The 20,030-nt window shown below is 38.9% G+C and overlaps 1 protein-coding gene across 1 annotated transcript in view; it reads left to right on the plus strand.

Annotated features, from left to right (window-relative positions):
- Positions 1-20,030, plus strand: part of PCNX2 (pecanex 2) — a 143,776-nt gene that overhangs the window by 7,860 nt on the left and 115,886 nt on the right. The window contains exons 5-9 of the mRNA XM_089529911.1: positions 1,536-2,816; positions 4,569-4,731; positions 8,529-8,674; positions 9,217-9,310; positions 19,798-19,933. Coding sequence (XP_089386037.1) covers positions 1,536-2,816; positions 4,569-4,731; positions 8,529-8,674; positions 9,217-9,310; positions 19,798-19,933 — 1,820 coding nt within the window. The remainder of the gene's footprint in view (positions 1-1,535; positions 2,817-4,568; positions 4,732-8,528; positions 8,675-9,216; positions 9,311-19,797; positions 19,934-20,030) is intronic.

Here is a 20,030-nt window from a genome sequence, read left to right on the forward strand (position 1 = left end):
ATCTGGTTTATAAGGAGTGCAGAAGAATTGTACTTTGTATCTAGATTGCTAAACTAACTCTGAATTAGCATTTGAGTGTCTAACATTTTTTTAAAAAAATTTGAATCTTACCCTGCATAACCCACAGTTCCCCAGAGGACCTTATGCTTTCATGTGAGGAGTCAGTACTATTATGAGGTACCAGGCTGAGGACTGGGTAGCAGCGGAAGCAAAATCCTTAGGCCCTAGATTTCTAGAGGACCAAGACTTCTGGGAGCCTAGACAGTGAAAAGACAATCCATTAAGTGTACATTTTGGTATCTTAACAGCAGCAGAGGGCTGTAACACCTATTGCTAAATTCAGAGGGCAGCCGTATTGTTCATCTTGCTCTGCTCCAGTGATGACTTGCACTGGCTTTACAATAGAACTTGGGATGTAACTTGTAAAAAATAGCTAATTATAATTAGATCCAAAGTCCTCAAATTAACTAATTACCAGTTTATGGCCCATTTCATAAAAAGTAATGTGTTTCTTTCCAATTTATAAACTATAACTAAATTAGTTGCTTTTTATTTTAAAAACATGGGAGTTTTACAGATTGCTTGTACAAAACACTCACTTTGTTGTCATTGCAACACCCACAGAGAGTATGAAGCAGCAGCATGAGGCAGAATGCAAGCAATACTAGAACCATGTGATATACCTCCTCACTGACATTACACTCCCATAAACTATAAAATTTACTTTAAAATTACACGTATATTTCAAAAGGAATAAAGTTAGTTAGATGTAAAGAATAATTAAAAGACCAGTGGGAAAATATGGTAAGTATATTTATATCTTTATTCTTTGTTATATAATAAAACATGAAAATAAAATATGTTTTCTTACAATTTTAAAGTCATTGCTTTTAGCTACTTCCAGGTTCTGCCATGCACCATGGTCCAGAAGATTCAGATCATAGTATTATTTCTAGTCTTGATAGTTATAGTCTAACTCCATTTTTTTCCAAGGCTGCTTTTGAACTTTTCTATGGAGTCATTAAAATTGTAAGATAACTTCTTTATTTATTTCAAATAATAAAGATGCAAATATGTTGATTATAATTTCCTACTGGTCTGTTTTAACAATCTTTATGGATACTGAATTTCAAGAAAGTATTGGGCCACAAGAAGTGTAGGCATGTTCGTATCTCATTGAAAGCAATGTAAACTTTAAGTGCTTAACAGTGCACTGTCCTAGCGATTTTCGGACCCTGGTGGTGCAGTTGTTAAATGCTTGTATTGCAGCCATTCACTCACAAACCATAAGATTGTGAGTTCAGTACCAGCCAGGGGCTCAGGTTCGACACAGGCTTGCACCCTTCTGAGGTTGCTAAAATGAGTACCCAGCTTGTTGGGGGCAATTAGCTTACAATTGTAAACTGCCTAGAGACTGCTTAGGTAGTATGAAGAAGTATATAAATGAAGCTGCTATTGCTTTGGCATTCTTTGAAGTGTATATAGTGGTACATGGTCACATGGCATAATCTTAACTTGGTGTCTCTTCTTATCAGGCGTATTGGTGTTGGAAGACCAGGCTGCCCCACCAGTTTCATCTACCTCACCTTGTGTCAAAGCTGATATTTTGTCTGCTTCTATGGCACTTATGTCAAATTCTACCACATCAGCAATAGTGGCCAAGCCAAATGCAATGGAGACATTTATTAACAGTGCAACCAGTGAAAAAGAAGAGAAGGCACAGCCCTGTGGCCAGAGTGGAGTAGAAGATACACCTCTTGATAAAGGTGTGGTTAAAAAATTGCCAAATCTTTCTCTGTCCCAGTATGACATTTTAAAAACTGGCATTTCCTTTGAACCTTGGAGCTCTGATAATTCAATCATCATTTCAGATCATTTAAGCAACCCAAAATGTTTCATGAGAGAGAAGTTGCTGGGTGCTTCAGCTCAAGAGAGTGTTGCTAGTAGCTGCTTACAGTGTAATACCATGTCAGCCAAGGGAACTGATGGACCTGTAGGAGGCTCTTCTTATGTTGACGATATGAAGGGACACCTTGATGATTCAGAAAGTGAGATAGCTGTTGCTCTTGTTGACAGTTCTCTCCCTGGTGATCACCTTACTCTTCATGAACCCATTAAAATAGTTATCACTATGAGTAGCACCCAGAACTCAGCTATGGATTTAGAAGGTTGCCATCATCAGAAAGTACTGGCCACTGAAAAATCCAGCTCAGATCCAGAATCTGGTTTTGTTACAACAAATCAACATAGCAACGAACAGGTAAAAATCCCTGTCATTACTTTTGAATTATCTGATGACAATGGTGGCCATGCTTTTCAAGAAATAAGTGAAAGTTTAAGAACTCCAGACAATTTAAATGTAGATGCATCATCCAACCAGTGTTCTGGCTATGAATCAGGTGAACCAGACAATGTTGCAAAAGAATATAGTGACAATCCAGTACACAATCCCAAAGAAGTAAGTATTTGTCCAGAAAATGCTTCTGAAAATGCGAACATCACATTAAACTCAAAGGAAAGACAGCAGAATTTGGATGTACCTTCATATAAAGGGACTCATGAGAAGAGACATGCCCGTGTGCTCAGTGTGGACAGTGGAACAGATGTTTTTTTAAGTAAGAATTCCACAGAGACTGTAAGTGATAAAGAGAAGCTTTTGCCAACCTCTAAATCTGACCTGGAAGCTAAAGAAGGACAGATACCAAATGAATCTAATTTCTTGGAATTTGTCTCACTGCTGGAATCCATCAGTACTTCAAAGGCAACAACATCTGATTCAAAAGCAGAGAGTGCAAAAGATAAGGGGTCAGCAGGAGGTATGCTGCATGGTTTAAAAATTATTAGATTCCAAGGCATGTAAAGAATTTCTGGGTGCCTAAATGGAAAAAGAACAGCTGACATGCAAAAATGCATGATATATAACATTGTTTACATATGGACACATTTGAAGTAACAAACGCTGTTGCATGCCATAAAGAAAATGCTAAATCAGTTAAAATGAAATAGTTTTTTTTTAAAAAAACAACCCTTATTTTTGTAAGATGAACAGTGTAACCCTATTGTGCCTGGATCAGCTACAGCAGTAGAGGTATATCAGCATCTTGGGTTTGCTCCCAGTGCCAGTGAAACACACTGTATCTTTGGTTTGATATTCTGATCCAGTGTCATATCCAGTGATGTGTCAGTATACATTGTAAGTATTTTTCTACCAGTGATTTGTTGATTATTATGTTCCCCCACACCACAAAGCCCATTGCCTTTTTCTGCTCTCCCTTTGGCTTATCAAAATATTTTGTATTCCTAAGACCCTTATATTATCATCCTTGCCAGTTGCATAATAATCCATGAGCAAATGGAACACTACCTATGGTTGCATTCTTCTAGAAGAACTCATTTACCTGTCCAGTTGCCTTTCCTACCATAGATTTACCACCCTATGCCAAAGTTTCTGACTTTGCAGACACATGAGCACAATCAGGACAGGAGGCCTCTTGACAGCAATTCTTGTACCTAAAATGACTGTCTACAGCTCTGTCATAAATGTGTTAAAAATAAAAATACCAAGTGCCTTGTTCCTCGTCACATATGTCACATCTAAACTAGAATGATCTGAATGGTCTCTTTACTAAGAGATACATGAACTTTCCCTGACAAGGTGCTTATGAATCTTGGGTATGAAGAGGTGGGTGTTTTCACATATATTTCTATTGAGTTGTAAGAAATGAGACAGCTGAACCTCACACACACCTTTTATGCTGGTGTCACATCTAAAGCTGTTTTGATAGAAGCTCTAACTATGTCAAGATGTTAACTGTTGTTCAAAGGTGTAAGCTAAGTTTTGGGATATCTTAAAGGAAGTGCCACATGGGCAGCATATTTAGCTTACTGAAACCTGCCCTGACCCTTCAGAGACGTTATGATGGAAAGGGATAGAAGAAAATGGATATTAGAACCTTCTTTGGATCCATACAGATGATTTGAACTACAAGTTCTGTAAGCCCTGACCATCATAGTTATTCTTAGGGATAGTGGTACTAGTCCAAATATCTGGAGGGAACCCAGTCTGGGGAGAGCTGGTATATTACATGAATGCTTATCTGCACGATGTTGTAGAGTAGACCTTCTCTTAGATTACAAATGTCATAGTTTCCAAGGATAATTTAATGTGGAGAAGTCTGACCAAGTGGTTAGAAGGAATATGTGGAAGGGAAGAGCTGTTTGAATCAGAGGTGAAGGAGAAGTGATGAATGGTTAAGAGATTAGGTTGAGTTTTGGAAAGTTAGTTTTTAAAATTAATACATAATTTAATTCACCTCAAAGACCTCATGAAACGATTTGTTATATTGTTCATATGAATTGTTTTTAGTTCATTTTTAGTTCATTCTTTGGTTCAGTCAGTCCACCCCTTTGCCTACCCCCACACATGTAGGACAGAAACGATAGTATAGGGGTGAGGAAATCACACTTTCTCCTCTTGAAGGGTGATGTAATACACTTTTAAAAAGCCTGGGTAGGGTTTAAATATCTTAGTTTTCCATTTGTGTGTGCCCTCATCTTGTGATTTTCAGATGTCGGTGTAACAGAACAAAAGGAAGGAACTCTGGAAACAGAAAAACACTGTGCAGAAAAGGAAAAACAAGATTCTTCTAAGCAAGATAGGCAAGAGGTGCAAAATCAAGACTCTGCTGGTGTTAATCCAACAGTCCCAGAGCCCATGAAGTTCACTGCTCAGTAAGATTTTTTTTTCATATCTGAAATGATACATTTTGGTTCTTTATATTGAGAGAAGGATTACTGAAACACTTTCTTGTTGTTGTTAACTGTCTTCGCATCAATCTCAACCCATGGCGACCCTATGGATGAGACATCTCCAGGCTCCCCTGTCCTCTACTGCTCTGCCCAGCTAGCTCCTGCAAAGTCATATTTGCGGTCTCTTTAATAAAGTCCAACCATCTAGCACATGGCCTTCCTCTCTTTCTACTTCCCTCCACCTTTCCTAACATTATTGTCTTTTCCAACGATTCATGTCTTCTCATGATATGTCCAAAGTATGACGGTCTAAGTCTTGTCATCTTGGCTTCTAGGGATATTTCGGGCTTGATCTGCTCAAGGATCCATTTTTTTGGTGCTTTTGGCTGTCCATGGAATCCTCAGCACTCTTCTCCAGCACCACATCTCAAATGAGTTCATTTCCCTCCTATCTTCTTTCTTGACTGTCCAGCTCTCACATCCATACATGGTAATAGGGAATACAATGGCTTGTATGATTCTGACTTTTGTGCTGAGTTGTATCTCTTTGCATTTTAGAACCTTTTCTAGTTCTTTCATAGCTACTCTCCCCATTCTTAATCTTCTGATTTCCTGACTGCAGTCCCCATTCCGATCAATGTTTGATCCCAGATTTGAGAACTCTTTTACTATTTCTTTTTCCTCATTGTCTAGTTCGAATGTGTGTATGTTCTCTTTGGTCATTATTTTTGTTTTCTTTATGTTCAACAGTAAACCTGCCTTTGCACTTTCTTCTTTGATCTTCCTTAATAGTTGTCCCAGGTCTGTGAGGTTCTCAGCATATCTCAGATGTCTTCCTCCTATTTTTACTCCTCCCTCTTCCATGTCCAAACCTGCTTTCCTTACAATATGTTTTGCATATAAGTTGAATATGTAAGGTGATATGGTGCAGCCATGTCTGACTCCTTTCCCAATTGGGAACTGTTCTGTTTCTCTGTGTTCTGCCCTGACAGTAGCCTCTTGTCCTGAGTACAAATTCCCCTTTAGGACTATCAGATGTTTAGACACTTCCATGTCTTAAAGGGCGTTCCATAGCCTTTCATGATCTATGCAGTCAATATGCTGATTTTCTTTTGGAACTCTGCTACGCTCCATTAGCCATCATATATTTGCAATGTGATCCCTAGTGCCTCTTCTTTTCCTGAATCCTGCTTGGACCTCTGGGATTTCTCTCTCAATGTATGGTTGGAGCTTCTGTTGCAGACTTTTGAGCATGATTTTGCTCTCATGAGAGATTAGTGCTATGGTTTTATAGCTGCTGCAGTCTCTTATGTCTCCTTTTTTGTGGATGGGGATGTATATTGATTGCTTCCGATCTGTTGGCCCTTGTTTTATTTTCTATATCTGTTGACGACACTTGCCCTTATCACACGTGAGACTGGAACTCTAATCCAAAGCCCTTCCGTGGCCCTTCCATGGTGAGGGGAAAGTGGAGTCACTTCGAATCCAAGGCAATTCATGTGATGAACTATCACATGTGAAGAACAAAACTGTGGTAATTAGTGGGTCAAAGCAGAGTGAGTTCACATTGTATTACCACACCGGTACATACCATGCGGATTCAACGATTCGAATTGGGACCCTTGCACATGCTCAGCGGGGGTCTGAACGCATCGTGAACCTTTGCACTTCCGGGGTGAAGAAGGGAGCCACTTCCTAGTTCCAGTTTCACTTGTCTGCTAGCTTCACATGAATGACAGCTTCACATTTCTTCTTCCCTTCTATTTTATTCTATTTTTTACTTGATTTACTATAGAATGTGTCCGGGTCTTCTCTGTCAGATTTCCCTCCATGCTCCCTTGCTTCCTAAGAATGTGTCCTGGGTCCTCCATGTCAGATTTCCCTACATTCCCCACCTGCTCCCTGCGAATGTATCCTGATTGCCCCTGTCAGATTTCCCTCCATGCCCCCTTGTTTCCTAAGAATGTGTCCTGGGTCCTCTGTGTTAGATTTCCCTGTATCCCCCACCTGCTTCCTGCAAATGTATCCAGTTTCCCTAATTCTCCATGCTCCCTAAAGTACCACCTCTCTGCATCCAATCCACTCTCCTTCCCTTTGTAACAGTTGCCTTCTCTTAGGTTGCATCTGCACTGGGGAAATAATCCAGTTTGGTTCCACTTTAACTGTACTGGCTCAGTGCTATGGAATTCTGGGAACTGTAGTGTTGTGAGACATTGAACCTTCTCTGCCAGAGAGCTCTGGTGCCTCAACAAACTAATAACTTATTATTATTATTATTATTATTATTATTATTATTATTATTATTAAAATAAATTATTATTATTATTATTATTATTATTAAAAATTTCTTTCACTGCAAAATAATCAGTGTAGAAGCTGCAGGTTTACTTGGAAGCAAATCCTTTGGATCTGAAGGAAACCCATTTTGGAAGATTGCAGAAATGATCTGGTTTCCCTTATTTTCCATGTGCCCTAAAATACCACCTCTCTGAATCCAATCCACTCTCCTTCTTTTTGTAACAGTTGCCTTCTCAGGTTGCATCCGCACTGGGGAAATAATCTGGTCTGACTCCACTTTAACTGTCCTGGCTCAGTGCTATAGAATTCTGGGAGTTGGAGTTTGTTGTGGGGTCTTTGGCCTGAGACTATGGAATTCTGGGAGTTGGAGTTTGTTGCTCCTCCCAGCCTCCTGTGGTCCTCTCCTTTGCTCCCATCTCTCCCTCCAGCCTCCTGTTTCATTCCCTTCATCCCTGTCATCTACATCTAAATCTACCCTTCCGAGCACTGGAAGCAAATGGGGCAAAATTTCAGTGCAGCATCATGGGAAATGTGAGACCTTGGAGGTTTGGGGGGGAGTGTACCAGGACAGAAGCAAAGTTGCATTCCACACCAGACCAATTCGGAGTGAAATCGAAGTGAGCTTAGAAGCAATTTTTGTGAATTCACTTGTTACCGAATTCACCAAAATGAGGAGTCATTTCAGATTCACTGTGGATGCAGCTCGGAACGACCCCCCATAGAAAGCAATCATGTGTGATTATACATAACATTATCACATGAATTCGCATCGTTGGATTCACAGTGGCCTTGAATCAGAGCTGTAAAAACCTCCCTGTGATAAACACCACTGTCAATGTGGATTGAAATAGTTCTATTGGAATATCTCATCTGTTCCTGGAGTCTTGTTTTTGTTTGTTTGTTTGTTTGTTTGTTTGCCATTTCCTTTATTGTAGCTTCTACCTCTGTTTTTAGGGTTTGGGTTCATCTTCATATGACTCTTCATTCCAAGTGTCCTTCATTGTCATCTCTTTTATATAACTCTTCTGTGTATTGTCTCCATTGTCTTTTTATTCCTTCCTGATCTTGAATTATGTTATTTTTGTTGTTGTAGAGCGTACTGGTCCTTGGTTTGAACGTTTCCTCGATTTCTTGAATTTTGTGGAATAGGTTTCTCATTCTTCCCTTTTTGTTGTCTTCTTTTTCTCTACATTTGTCGTTGTAATAATTTTCCTTATCTTTGCACACTAGCCGCTGTACTGTTGCATTCATGGGTCTTAGTTTATTCCTATCTTCTTTTTGTTTTGTTTATCTTCTTTCCTTTATTGCTTGTAGCATTTTATCTGTCATCCATGTTTTCTTCACTTTCCTTTTGCCTGTTGGAAGTGTAACTGGAAAACTTACAATGTTTTTAATTGGGGATGGGGGCAGAGGCGTGGGAAAAGAAAAGCATTCCTCTTACTAATTTTTGAAACTAATTGGGAAATTTGTTTTCTGTCAAGCTATCAGACTACCAGGCAAAGGCAGATAATTTACCGGGTGACATCACAGCAGGATAGTTCTGTTTTGCAAGTCATAAGTGGGCCAGAGGCTTCTATACAAGAAGAGATGTCTGTGGATGCAATGCATGTCTTCATAGATGAAAATGGTAAGGATAAGTGGAAAGTGAGGGGAAATGACAGACTTCTGTGACTAAAAACTGTTCTGTAATTATTTATTATAGGATAATGCTGTAAAATGGAATAATAATAATAATAATAATAATAATATGTTTTATTTATATACCGCTATTCCAAAGATCATAGCGGTGAACAGCAAGTAAGCTAATTAGCAAGTAAGCTAATTTGACCCCAACAGTCTGGGTACTCATTTTAGTGACCTCGGAAGGATGCAAGCCTGAGTCGAGCTTGGGCCCTTTTGCTGGTCTTGAACTCGCAACCTTCTGGTTTCGAGTGAATGGCTGCAGTACAGGCATTTAACCACTGCGCCACCAGAGTACTGATGTTCCAAAGTCCTGCATGTGTAAGAGAGTCAAATTTTTGTATATCGATTATTTTGATGTACTTGCATAGGAGGTTGATCCTTGTGTTCCCTTCCATTTTTGTAAATGTCTGGTTCTAATAGTCAGCGTCTGAACAAATAATGACACCATTGAACTAGTTGTGCCTTTTGTTTTATTTTTTTCTAAAGGTGAAATTAGATCATGTTATTTAAAGGCTGGCACTCAAAAAGAAGGAAATATTCAAAATATAGCACCCAACTACGACTGTATTTCAAATGCTCAGTAAGTAAACTCTTTTAAATATATATATACTGTTCTTTTTCACATGATCACAGGTTGTAGAATAATTACTTAAGAAGTAATAGGGCAAGATAAATATTCTGTTCTACCTTAGATACGTGATGGATGGTTTTGTAAGCAAGTGTAATAGGAGGAATAAAAAAAGAATAAAAGAAAACACTACATTTAGTTATCATGCTATATTCTACATGGTGTCGTTTAGCTTTGCAGAACTAAATGCTGAGAATACTTTGAAGAAAGTCAACATAGTGGTATATTAGAAACAGCACAAGCTTCCAGTATTGTCTGTATTGACGGCATCTCTTCTTATAGGAGCCCTTTCTAGTAACAGGGACTGAACTTGGGCCACAACCAATAGTTGTAATCTAATGCAAAGAACAAGCAATGGTTGTTAATAATGCAAACACTAAATCATAAGAACAATAGTTAGGGAGAGGTTTCTGTACTATATTGCATGAGTAATTTAACACAATTCAGAGCTTTATGCCAGCAAGAGATTTCTGCTGTGTAAATTGCAGTGATTCCTAAGAAATCAGAACAGAGAAGTGCGATAGTGCCATTACACCCACATAAACCAAGCCCTTGCCACTTGCAATTTTGTTACAAATTCTGAAAGACAAAATGACCAAATATACTCTAATATTGATCAGCTGTGTTGCACAGAACTTTGATTGTCATTGTATCAGAATATTGAGATGTAACTCTTGATTCCGGACATCTCATCTCACTAGCAGACAAGGTATCATCTGACATAGATCGTATACTGTTTCATTCTTTTAAGAAACTATACTTTAGAGTCTAATTTTCTCATTTGTCCATGCCAGGAAGGGATGTCTGCCAACTTTCCTGTAATTCTCCAGTTTTTTGCACCTTATTTGACACTGTCCTCAAGGTTCCTCAACTTTCAAGAACTGAATTGGGGAGCAGGGGAAAAGCCTCTGCAGTAAGAAGGAAGAAAGATCAATGTTATGAATACAGACTGTTCCATTCATGGTAGGGACACTAGGGAGCCAGCCTCAGTTTAGTGCTCATACTCAGTGGATAAAATCCGGAAGTAGTTGAGTTACCTGATACTGTGATATAATGTTCTATCCTCTACAGCCTTTTTATATTGTGGCCAGTGAACAAAGCCTTTAGTTTGATTGCTAAATAGGAGTAACTTTCCTTTCTCTGCTGAAAAATATTTGATGCTTTCCTATTACCTTGGGGTGATGACTTGTTTAGAACTTTTAGAGCATTTCAATGTAGATCACTGCATGAGCTGGACATTTATGTATCTGCAAAGAGAGATTTGTCAGGTATTTCTGTGGAGTGTAATGTGTTAATGGGAGAAAGTGTTATCAGTAAAAAGATGAGGAAAATATTGCAGTTTAAAGAGAAATCCAAAAATTATTGATGATCTATTGTATAAAGTGAAAATATTTGGATTGAATTGTTGATTTTACATAACATCATGGCATATAATATGTAATTAACTGTGATTGTTGTGGACAGCACTCAACTGATCCCTTGAGAGAAACCAGTTGTCATTATGTACTTCTACCATTGCAGGTGTCCATGCTGGCATTATTTTTACTTCACTTCTAATGTAGTTTTGCATATTCTTTCTGATTAGACACTTATGTAATCTCTTAGAATTTACAAGATTGAAATAATTGTACTCTGAATAGTTTTGATGGATCATTGTGCTCAAATGTTGGAGAGTGTTGCAGTGTCTGCAGAAGATGCTGTAGTTCACTCTTATATTTAGTGAGAATTTGATTTTTTGATAGTATTTGTACCCTGTCCTTCCTCATAGCAAATAACAAAGTAACCCTTTCATTCTAATAAATTAGAGTTATTGGAGCTTTGAAGTGAAGAACCTTTTTTAAAATTAAGAATGTTGCTTGGCAGGTGTTCAGATGTTATTTTCTTATTGCTTTGAATATCTGATGCCCACGGCACACTTACGCAAATTATTTCAGTCCATTTTGGCCCATCTATATTCTATACTGCTAACTGGAAAGAGTGTAGGAGTTACCATGGCTTGCCTCTGTCAGCTCTGACTATTCTGGGGGTGGGAGAAAAGATTCCTGTGGTAGAAGGGGAATCCCACTAGCAAGGAAGGCTACTGAGAATGGACAGAATGTTGTACAATAGTAATACTATATTTCAAGATAATGTGATGGGGTTATTATGAGGAAAAAGTAGGGTAAAATAGGTTTTGAAGGGCTGTATCTCTATTAGAGCACTAAGATAGTTTGGATATTCTGTCCCACCACCTTCTCAGGTTTGTTTGGTGGGAACAAGGGAGAGGAACTTCTTGTTGACTGCTGCCAGAATTTGGAACTCCTTTCCTAGAGAGGCCAGGATGGTTTCATCCTTGCTCTTCTTCTGTCAGTAAGTCAAAGCATTTTTATGCCATCAGGCTTTTAGAAACTGACTGGGGTGTGGGTTTTAATGTGGTGCAATGCTATTTTTAAGCTTTGTAAACAGGCTCCCCTCATCTTTTGATGACTTGCTTTCTCACAACCTGCTTTTTCCACACTTGCAAGTTAGAGACAAGTTCCATTAATTCAGCAAGTGATCCATTCTTTCACCAGTTCTTCTTGCATATAAGGCTTATTTGGGATTGCTTGCACATGTATATTTAGTCCTCTAAGGCTTGCCTGCAGGATGAGCGTTCCCCTTCTGAATTAATGGAACTTTTCTATGTAATTTGCAAGTGTCAAAACAAAACGGAGGCTCACTTTGGACTGTTTGCATGCCAGTGTCACATTGTATATAGAGAGATCTTGTAGACTCAAGTCTACGAAAGCTCATGCTGCCAATTTCTTTACATCAATTAGTCTCAAAGGTAGTGCAAGATCTCTCTACATACTGATTCTACAGACTAATATGGCTATATCTTTGAATTCTACCAGTGTGCACAGTGGGTGCAATGGAAACTGAGGAGGGGAAAAAGGCACCAAGCTGACTGCAGAGGCTGACTTATGACTGAGTGAGCACTGCTAAGTGCTCCCCCTGCCTCACTGACTGTGCATCATCTTTGCTCCTTCAATCTGTGTTCAGTCCATGGTGCTTCTGAGGTTGTGGTCAGTGCATCTCACAGTATTACTGTACAATATTTCTGCTTACAATACAATAATACAATATAATTATAACTATAATACTATATACAGTATAATATAATATAATTATAATTATATATACAGTAATATACAGAGCAGAGCAGGACATTAACAGTAAACTTTTGTTTGTTTTACGTTACTTGTGTGTGTGTATGCGTGTGTAGTGTGTTATTTGTGTGTATGTGTGTGTTATTTAGCTTTTGCTAATTATATATATATACAGTACTGATATTATATATCAATAGAGATATATAATGTGTTGTTTATGTTTTGGTGGCCAAAAAAAGTGGGTTCCACTTTTTAACCATTTCCACTTTTTGACAGTCCTCTGGTCCCTAACCTGTCAGATAAGTGGGAGTCTCCTGTATAGTCATTTAGTGAATGTTAATGTTTTTAATTTTAATTTTTTTAACTTTACAAATTGTTTGCTTTTTAAATAACTCTTATGTTTATAATTTTATTAATGACTTTGTATTGCTTTTAACTTCTTGTTAGCCGCCTTGAATCCCATTATTGAGAGGAAGGCAGAATATGAATGAATAAAATGAATAAATAATAAATAATGCTATCTTGCTCTGGCTGGGGAAAGGAAGGAAGACAACTATTAATGGTAGTGTCAAAGGTCAGAGCAGGAATCTCATTCTGATAGTGAATAACTAAATCTAGAAGGAAAACTCACGTGGCACTTCTTCGTAAACACTCTTCAGAGATGATGCATGGATGCATGGGGGGGTGGGGGGGGGGAACTGGACTAAGTATCTGCCAGCCTGGGAGATTCCCTGCAGTCCTAGTCCCAAAAATGTGTTTTTCCTGCAATCTCAGAGTCAGTTAGTTTAAACTATAATCCAATAGCATCTGGAGGACCATGGGTTCACCACCCTAATGATTCATGTGATGCTTCTATGGCATTTTATAATCAAGTCATACAGTTTCTTAACATGGTAAGCCTTTCCTTTCCTGGTCTTTCCCATAGATACTTCCTGCTCACTTGCTTTTTGTACAGAGAAGTGCAAAGACCAGGAAAAGTAGTGTGGTCTTCTCTTAAATAGCAGCAGGTCTTGTGCAAATTTTTAATTTAACACCCATTGCATTGGAGAGACAATTCAGTTGAAATCCTCATGATTAATTTGTTACATTTGCTTTTAGGACACGTTCATGTTTGCAGTAGCTGTCAAAGCCTACAGGCTACAAAAACTTAATTGCAGCAAAGAGAGAGATCCTACACTAGTAACTAGGAGGACGGTTACTTTTAAAACTCTATGCCAATGCTCGTTTTTAAATACTGTAAAATAGAAGTGTGTATAGCCTCAGGCATGCAGGGGAATTTCAGTCTAGTCAGTCTATGTACTTGATTCAGCTTCATTCCCATAAATAACTAGCTACAGAGTGCTTTGTACTATACAAAGGCAACTGTCTGAATACCTTAGCAGTACCAGAGATCTCCTGGGCAATTGCATTCATATCTGACAGTTTTCAACATCACAATATTCTCCTAACTCTGCAAATGTACTCTGTACTTCAGCCTTTTTGCTGAAAAAGAAGCAGGGTTTCTTGTTAAGTTTTCCAGCTCTGACTGTTTTTTTTTTTTTTTTTTTTTGTTAAGTGGGGTTCTTCTCATGTCCCTAGTCACCAAGGTGATTTTAAATGACAGGGACATCTTTGAGTTCCAGCAATAAACTAGTGATACTTATTACTAATGCAGAACAGATACTTGGTATTTGACAGGTTTCTACTACTGCTCTGCTGTAAGCTTTAGAACAGCACACAATGAAAATGCTTATGGTATCTGAGGATTAATGGGGTTTAGGAGACTAATTATTAATACATAGCTACATGTTTCCTATTGTCATAATATTTTTAATCTTCATCTAAAAGAAAATTTTGGCCAAGTGCCTTTATCTGGAAAAAAATTGAACTCAATGAAAATTGCAGTCGGCCCTCCACACTCATGGTTACAGATTCATGGTTTTGACTATTTGCAACTGAGTAGCTGCTGCTTAACAAATGTGACCTCTTTACCCTTCTCTTCCTCATCCCCCCTCCCAGCTAGTCAAAAACAACACCATACATTCCCCTGCTTTTCAAAACTTTGCAACCTCCTCATTTGCAAAGTCCTTCCTTTTGAATCTGATATTTGTAGACACCACAAAGGAGGATCCAGCTTCGCTCCCCTTCTCTTTCTCCCACTCTCTCCTGGCCAGAGAAAAGCAATGCCATACCTTCATTTTGTGGTGATGTCTGCAAACATTGGCTTCAAAGGAGAAAGACATTGGAAATGAGGAGGATGTGCAGTCTAGCAAAATAAGGAAGGTATGGTGTTGCTTTTGTTTGGCCAGGATAGAGAGAGAGGAGGAGGGAAGAGAAGTTGGATCCTCCCTGGTGGTGGCTACAAACATTGGATTCAAGGGAAGCACTTTGAAATGAGGAGAAGGCAAAGTTTGTCAAAGTGGGGAAGATATGGTGTTGCTTTTGTCTGGCTAGGAAGGAGAGGGAAGAGAGAAGGTGGATCCTCTGAATTGCTGGCTGCTAACATCAGATTAAAAGTGGAAGCACTGGAAATGTGGAGGAGGCTATGTATTGTAAGGTTGCAAAGAGAATTATGGGTGGTGCTCTTGGTGGGAAAGGATTTTTTTTTCACGTTGTGGGAGAGCTAACATATTTGCTGTTTTTCCACTTCTGCAGGGTCCTCTGCCCATAACCCATGTAAATGTGGAGGGGTGACTATACAATGTATTGCATGATATAAAAAAATGTACTAAGTCCATAGAAGTGTTTATGGGTGCGAAATCAAGACTATTCCATGATATCCAAAAATTCAGAGCTGAAAACCACATTTTTATATGAAGTAAAACATTCATTTGACTGACTATTGGCCCTCCTTTCTTTCTCTTTTTTTGAAAAAAAAATTCAACTAACACAAAAGATAAATTTTGGCTCTTGTTGTTTCAGCTGTTTTCTTCTATTAAAAATGTGCACATGACAACTGTAGAACTTGGCCACATTTTTTCAACTCTTTAGGCAACAATGCCATCATATTTTGTTGGTCTATTTCTGGGTGAAGTGTGCCAAAAAAAAAAAAAAAAAAAAGAGGATGGGGAGAGAGAGAGTGACTCTGGAAGAAGTCTTTTCCCATTAGCCGGGATTTCTTTTGCATTTACTTACAAAAAAGACTCACTGATGTTATCACAAAGTGCTCCCAGGTATACTCAGAATTGCAGACTTAGGCGCGTTACAGACCGCCGGATTGCAGCGGTCTGCTGCCGCCGCCTCTTGCACCATCCGGGAGCCGCAGCCTTTAAACGGCGCGGCTCCCGGACGCTGCCGAGAAGGAGTGCGGAAATCGCGCTCCTTCTGAGGCCCCGGAAGAGGTGCCGCAAAGCGCAAGGTGCGCATTTGCGGCATCATTTCCGGGGCGACACGTGTGGACACAACGCATCCAGCACGTAAAGAAGGTGGCATGCGTGTGTATAGGGCGCCGCCATCTTTACGCCCTCGTCACGTGCTAGGGGTGAGGCCGGTGTGGACGCTAGGTCCTCGGCCAACCCCTAGCACGTGAGGGGGGCGTATTAAAGGCCCGTCTATAACGCGCCTTAAAAACTTCTCTGTTGCTTACAATTTGAATTTGGTGAAGTTTCGGTTTTTCTATATACATTGAATCTCAGAAGATCCATACATTACCAAGACAAGCAAGAGTAAGTGTAAAAAGCATGTTTTATTCCTATTCAGTGGATGTAATAGGTGTCCCACTGCAAAGAGCCCATTGCTGTATTTATAGTGGATGGGTGTATTCCATGGAATTTGCATAATCGAGACCATTAATTTTTCTTATTTGTGGTCTGTGTGACTCATACAAATTGGTTACATTTGCCCGCAAAAAGGATCATTCAGAAGCTTCAGTCCCTCTTCAGTCCCTCTTATTTCAGAGTTGGGGAGGGGATCAGTTCTAGTCAATGTGTGCAATATTATTATTATTATTATTATTATTATTATTATTATTATTATCCTGCCCCTTTCCCAAAACTGGGATGCAGAGCGGCTTCCAATATTAAAAAAAACCAGTACAATTAAAAACATACAGAAGTGGTATATTAAAATTAAATTAAATTATTACAATATTAAAAAATGTTGCATGTTAAAAGAATAAAATACAGCTAAAAAGATAAGTGTTTAAAACATTTTAAAACAATAGAACACCCAACGCACTATATGCCATGGGACACCAAGCCCAGGTGAATAGCTCAGCATGATCTATCTGCCTGGTACACCTAAATATACAGTATAACCCCATAAACAATTATATAACCTTTTCTCTGCTGTATTATGAACATTTTGTGAACTTGTAACACACTTGACTTTTACATACATATTTCTCCCACTTATGAGATTCTTACTTATCCAAAACCTGAATGAAAACAGATGGGGTGATGATGAGGATATATAGCTCAAGAGGCTATTGTGTTCTCCTAAATGTTGGGAAATGCTCTAGGTAAACAAAGGAGATGAGTACTCAGAGCATTTCCTGGAATTCAGCTGAATGGGATTAAACCCTGTTTGCCTACAAGAAAATTCAAACTAGCCAGCTTGACGTATACTTTTTTGTGGGTTTTTGGGGCTATGAGGCCATGTTCTAGAAGAGCTTTTTCCTGACATTTCTCCAGCAGCTGTGGCTGGCATCTTGCCAGCTTGACCTTATCATATATTTTTTAGCCAAAATTGTTGGACAGAGGCTTTCATGATGAGATGGGCATTATCTGTAGTTCACACTGCTAATGTCTGTAGTCCACTCTGCTATGAAGCAGGTGAGCCATGTGTGGCCCACAGTGTGCCACCAAATGCTCTCATTGGTTGTTTAAAAAAAAGCAAGCCACAATAATATCCTTAAAACAAGGTACGTGGGGAGCACATGCCTACTTTTCTGCAATACAGGTTGAAAGCATGTGTACTGTCCAGGTGCCTTGTTTAAAATGTAACTTTGAAGGGAGAGTGAGATAATGCTCCTGTTAAACTAGCAGCTAGTTTAACAGCAGTGGGAGTAAGGTGCAGTCTGGCCATCTCAGGGAACAGTCCCTCTCTCTGCCCTTGAGTTGCAGATCTCTCTGTTAGAGATATAGACAAGGGCTGATTTTTAAAAATTAGCAGCCTTCCAGAACTGCTGGAATTCAGTAATGAGATTTACCAGCAATTAAAGGGCAGTCTTTAGAATTCTCTTTCAAAAAAATAATTTACTGATAAAATGTGTGGTGTTTTCACAGGCTCTGTCAGCAAAATCTGACAGTCATATGTAGTATGTGAGAAAATGTCTCAAGCAGTATCTCTAAAATAATCTGTCAGGAATGAAATACTAAGAATCTTCTTTCCCATGCTTATTCCATTGTGTCAAGATGATTTGAACTGAAATCTTACCGTAAATCAAACAACACGTGATGTATGTGGGGTGTTAAGAAAAGCAGTGTATTGTAATGAGATTTCAGTGACACTTGTTAAGGCAATAGACAGGTGGGGATTTAGATCATACCATACAATAATGTGGAGGAAAAGAAAAGGAAACAAGGGAACCATTGCCACATGGTGGCAGCAAATATCTTTAACCAAACAGTGATCAGTGACTATCTCCCTAGTGATCTGAAGGCAGGCACATCATTTTGGAAGGTCATAAGAATGATAAGTGAAGGACAATCTTGAGAAAATGGAAGAGCTGTTGTTCTCATCTTCATGATCTTAGCTGTGTTTGTTTTTAATGTAACTGGTCCATTATGAAGTACTTTAAAGAGAACATAAAGTACAATTAAAAGAATTTGGGGTGCAGTCCTAAAAAAACAAACAACAACAACAACAACAACAAAACCTGGAGCACACTGAAGTTGTGATTTCACTGTGGGTGAACTGTGACAGTCTTGCTCAGCAGCTGCCTCAGAAAATTACTGTAAATACCTGTGTATACGTGTAGAAATTTAGGTAAAAAAATTGACCAAAAAAACCTGAGTTGACTTATCCATGGGTCAGTGTAAGTATTGTATCTTAACTCTTATTTTAAAAATGGAACCATCCCCCAGTGAAAAGCAAGAGTATGGCCCGGTACAGACCACCCAAAAAGGGCTGTCTGCTGGTGCCCTGGTTTGCTCTGCAAGGAAGCTGCAGTGGACAAACCGTGCGACTTCCTTGTGGAGCAAAAAGAACCTGCAAAAAGCGGGTTCTTTTTGCGGCGCCATAATGATGCCAAAGTGCACCAATGGCTCACTTGCAATGTCATTATGGTGCTGCGATGTGCGGACGTTAGGTGTCCGTTGCGTCAAAATGGCAGCACCCATCTTGTGGGGCATCTGTAAATGACGCCCTGAGGCAACCCTAGCACGTCATCAAGATGTGCCACAAGGCCTGTCTGTACCAGGACTTTAATATGTGAATATAACTTGCCCTCAACTTATACATGAGGTCGACTTAGAGTCGAGTATATACAGTATTCAAACATCGTTTTTTCTCAATGGAATTGACCAGACAGGGGTTTTTAATTGATTTCTGAACATTCCATATCGTTGCTTTCGTTGACACATAAATGAAAGCTTACTAAAGCTCATTGTAAAAAGGAATGAGCTTGTGGTGGATCACTGTATATATTTTGCATAGATCATGCATTCATAACATGCTTGTCAAAGAGACTTGAAGTTATTAATTAATTAATTAACATAATTTCATATATTGTCTAATTCTTGTAATAGATATTAATGCAAGATGATAGATTTTGTAAATTGCCAAAACTATTCCTTGAGATTCAGTATTTATCGGCATGCTTATTTGTTTTAAAAAACTCTCTTTATACGACTAATTTATTTTTATATACTTCAATAATTATATACAAACAATATTTCCTACTGCTATTTAGTGGTTTTATGACAACTTTTGTTGCAATTTTGTACAGTTTTTATGTTTGCAAACATTGCATTCAGATCAAAGACCATTTGAATAATGCAAGAACAGAGAAAAGCATGTTAGGAACTCAATTGAGCAAAAGGACTCTTAAGAGAATCTGGTTCATTCAGAAGGTTAGCAGCAGCGCTTGATAGATTTTATGTCTAGTGATCTAAAAAGGCAACAGTTCTAAAACTCCCAATTCTATTTTCTAGCTGTAACATGGGAACAATATAAACTGTCCTACTTCATGACTTTAGGGAGGCTGGTTCGAGCAGGGACTTGAAACCATTCAGCCTACAGGAATTACTTGGGAAATGACTGGCAATACAAAATGGAGCATGGTTCTCATCACATCATTTAGACAGCTCCAGATTATTCTAGTCTTTCCATTGGCTTTATGATACACTTTGACCATCAGTTATTTTCCTTCTCTCTCTCTCTTGTGCACAGTGAAACTCATTTCAGCTCCTCTAGTACAACTACCTCAGAGAGCCAGGAAGCGTCTTCTGGAGAACATGGGCCAAGTGCATTGCAACAGCAGCTCTTACTAATGGTGGCACGGCGAACCCTTTCTGAAACCCAACGGGTACTGTGTAATATCTCAGTCTTTCACTCTTAGAAAACAAACAAGTAATATAAATATGTTCCAAGGAGGGAGATTTTCCAAACAAGTCTCTTCCCCT

This window comes from Sceloporus occidentalis, unplaced genomic scaffold (assembly GCF_023333645.1).
Source record: "Sceloporus occidentalis isolate IW3139 unplaced genomic scaffold, rSceOcc1.0.p SCAF_6, whole genome shotgun sequence".
Taxonomy (NCBI): Eukaryota; Metazoa; Chordata; class Lepidosauria; order Squamata; family Phrynosomatidae; genus Sceloporus; species Sceloporus occidentalis.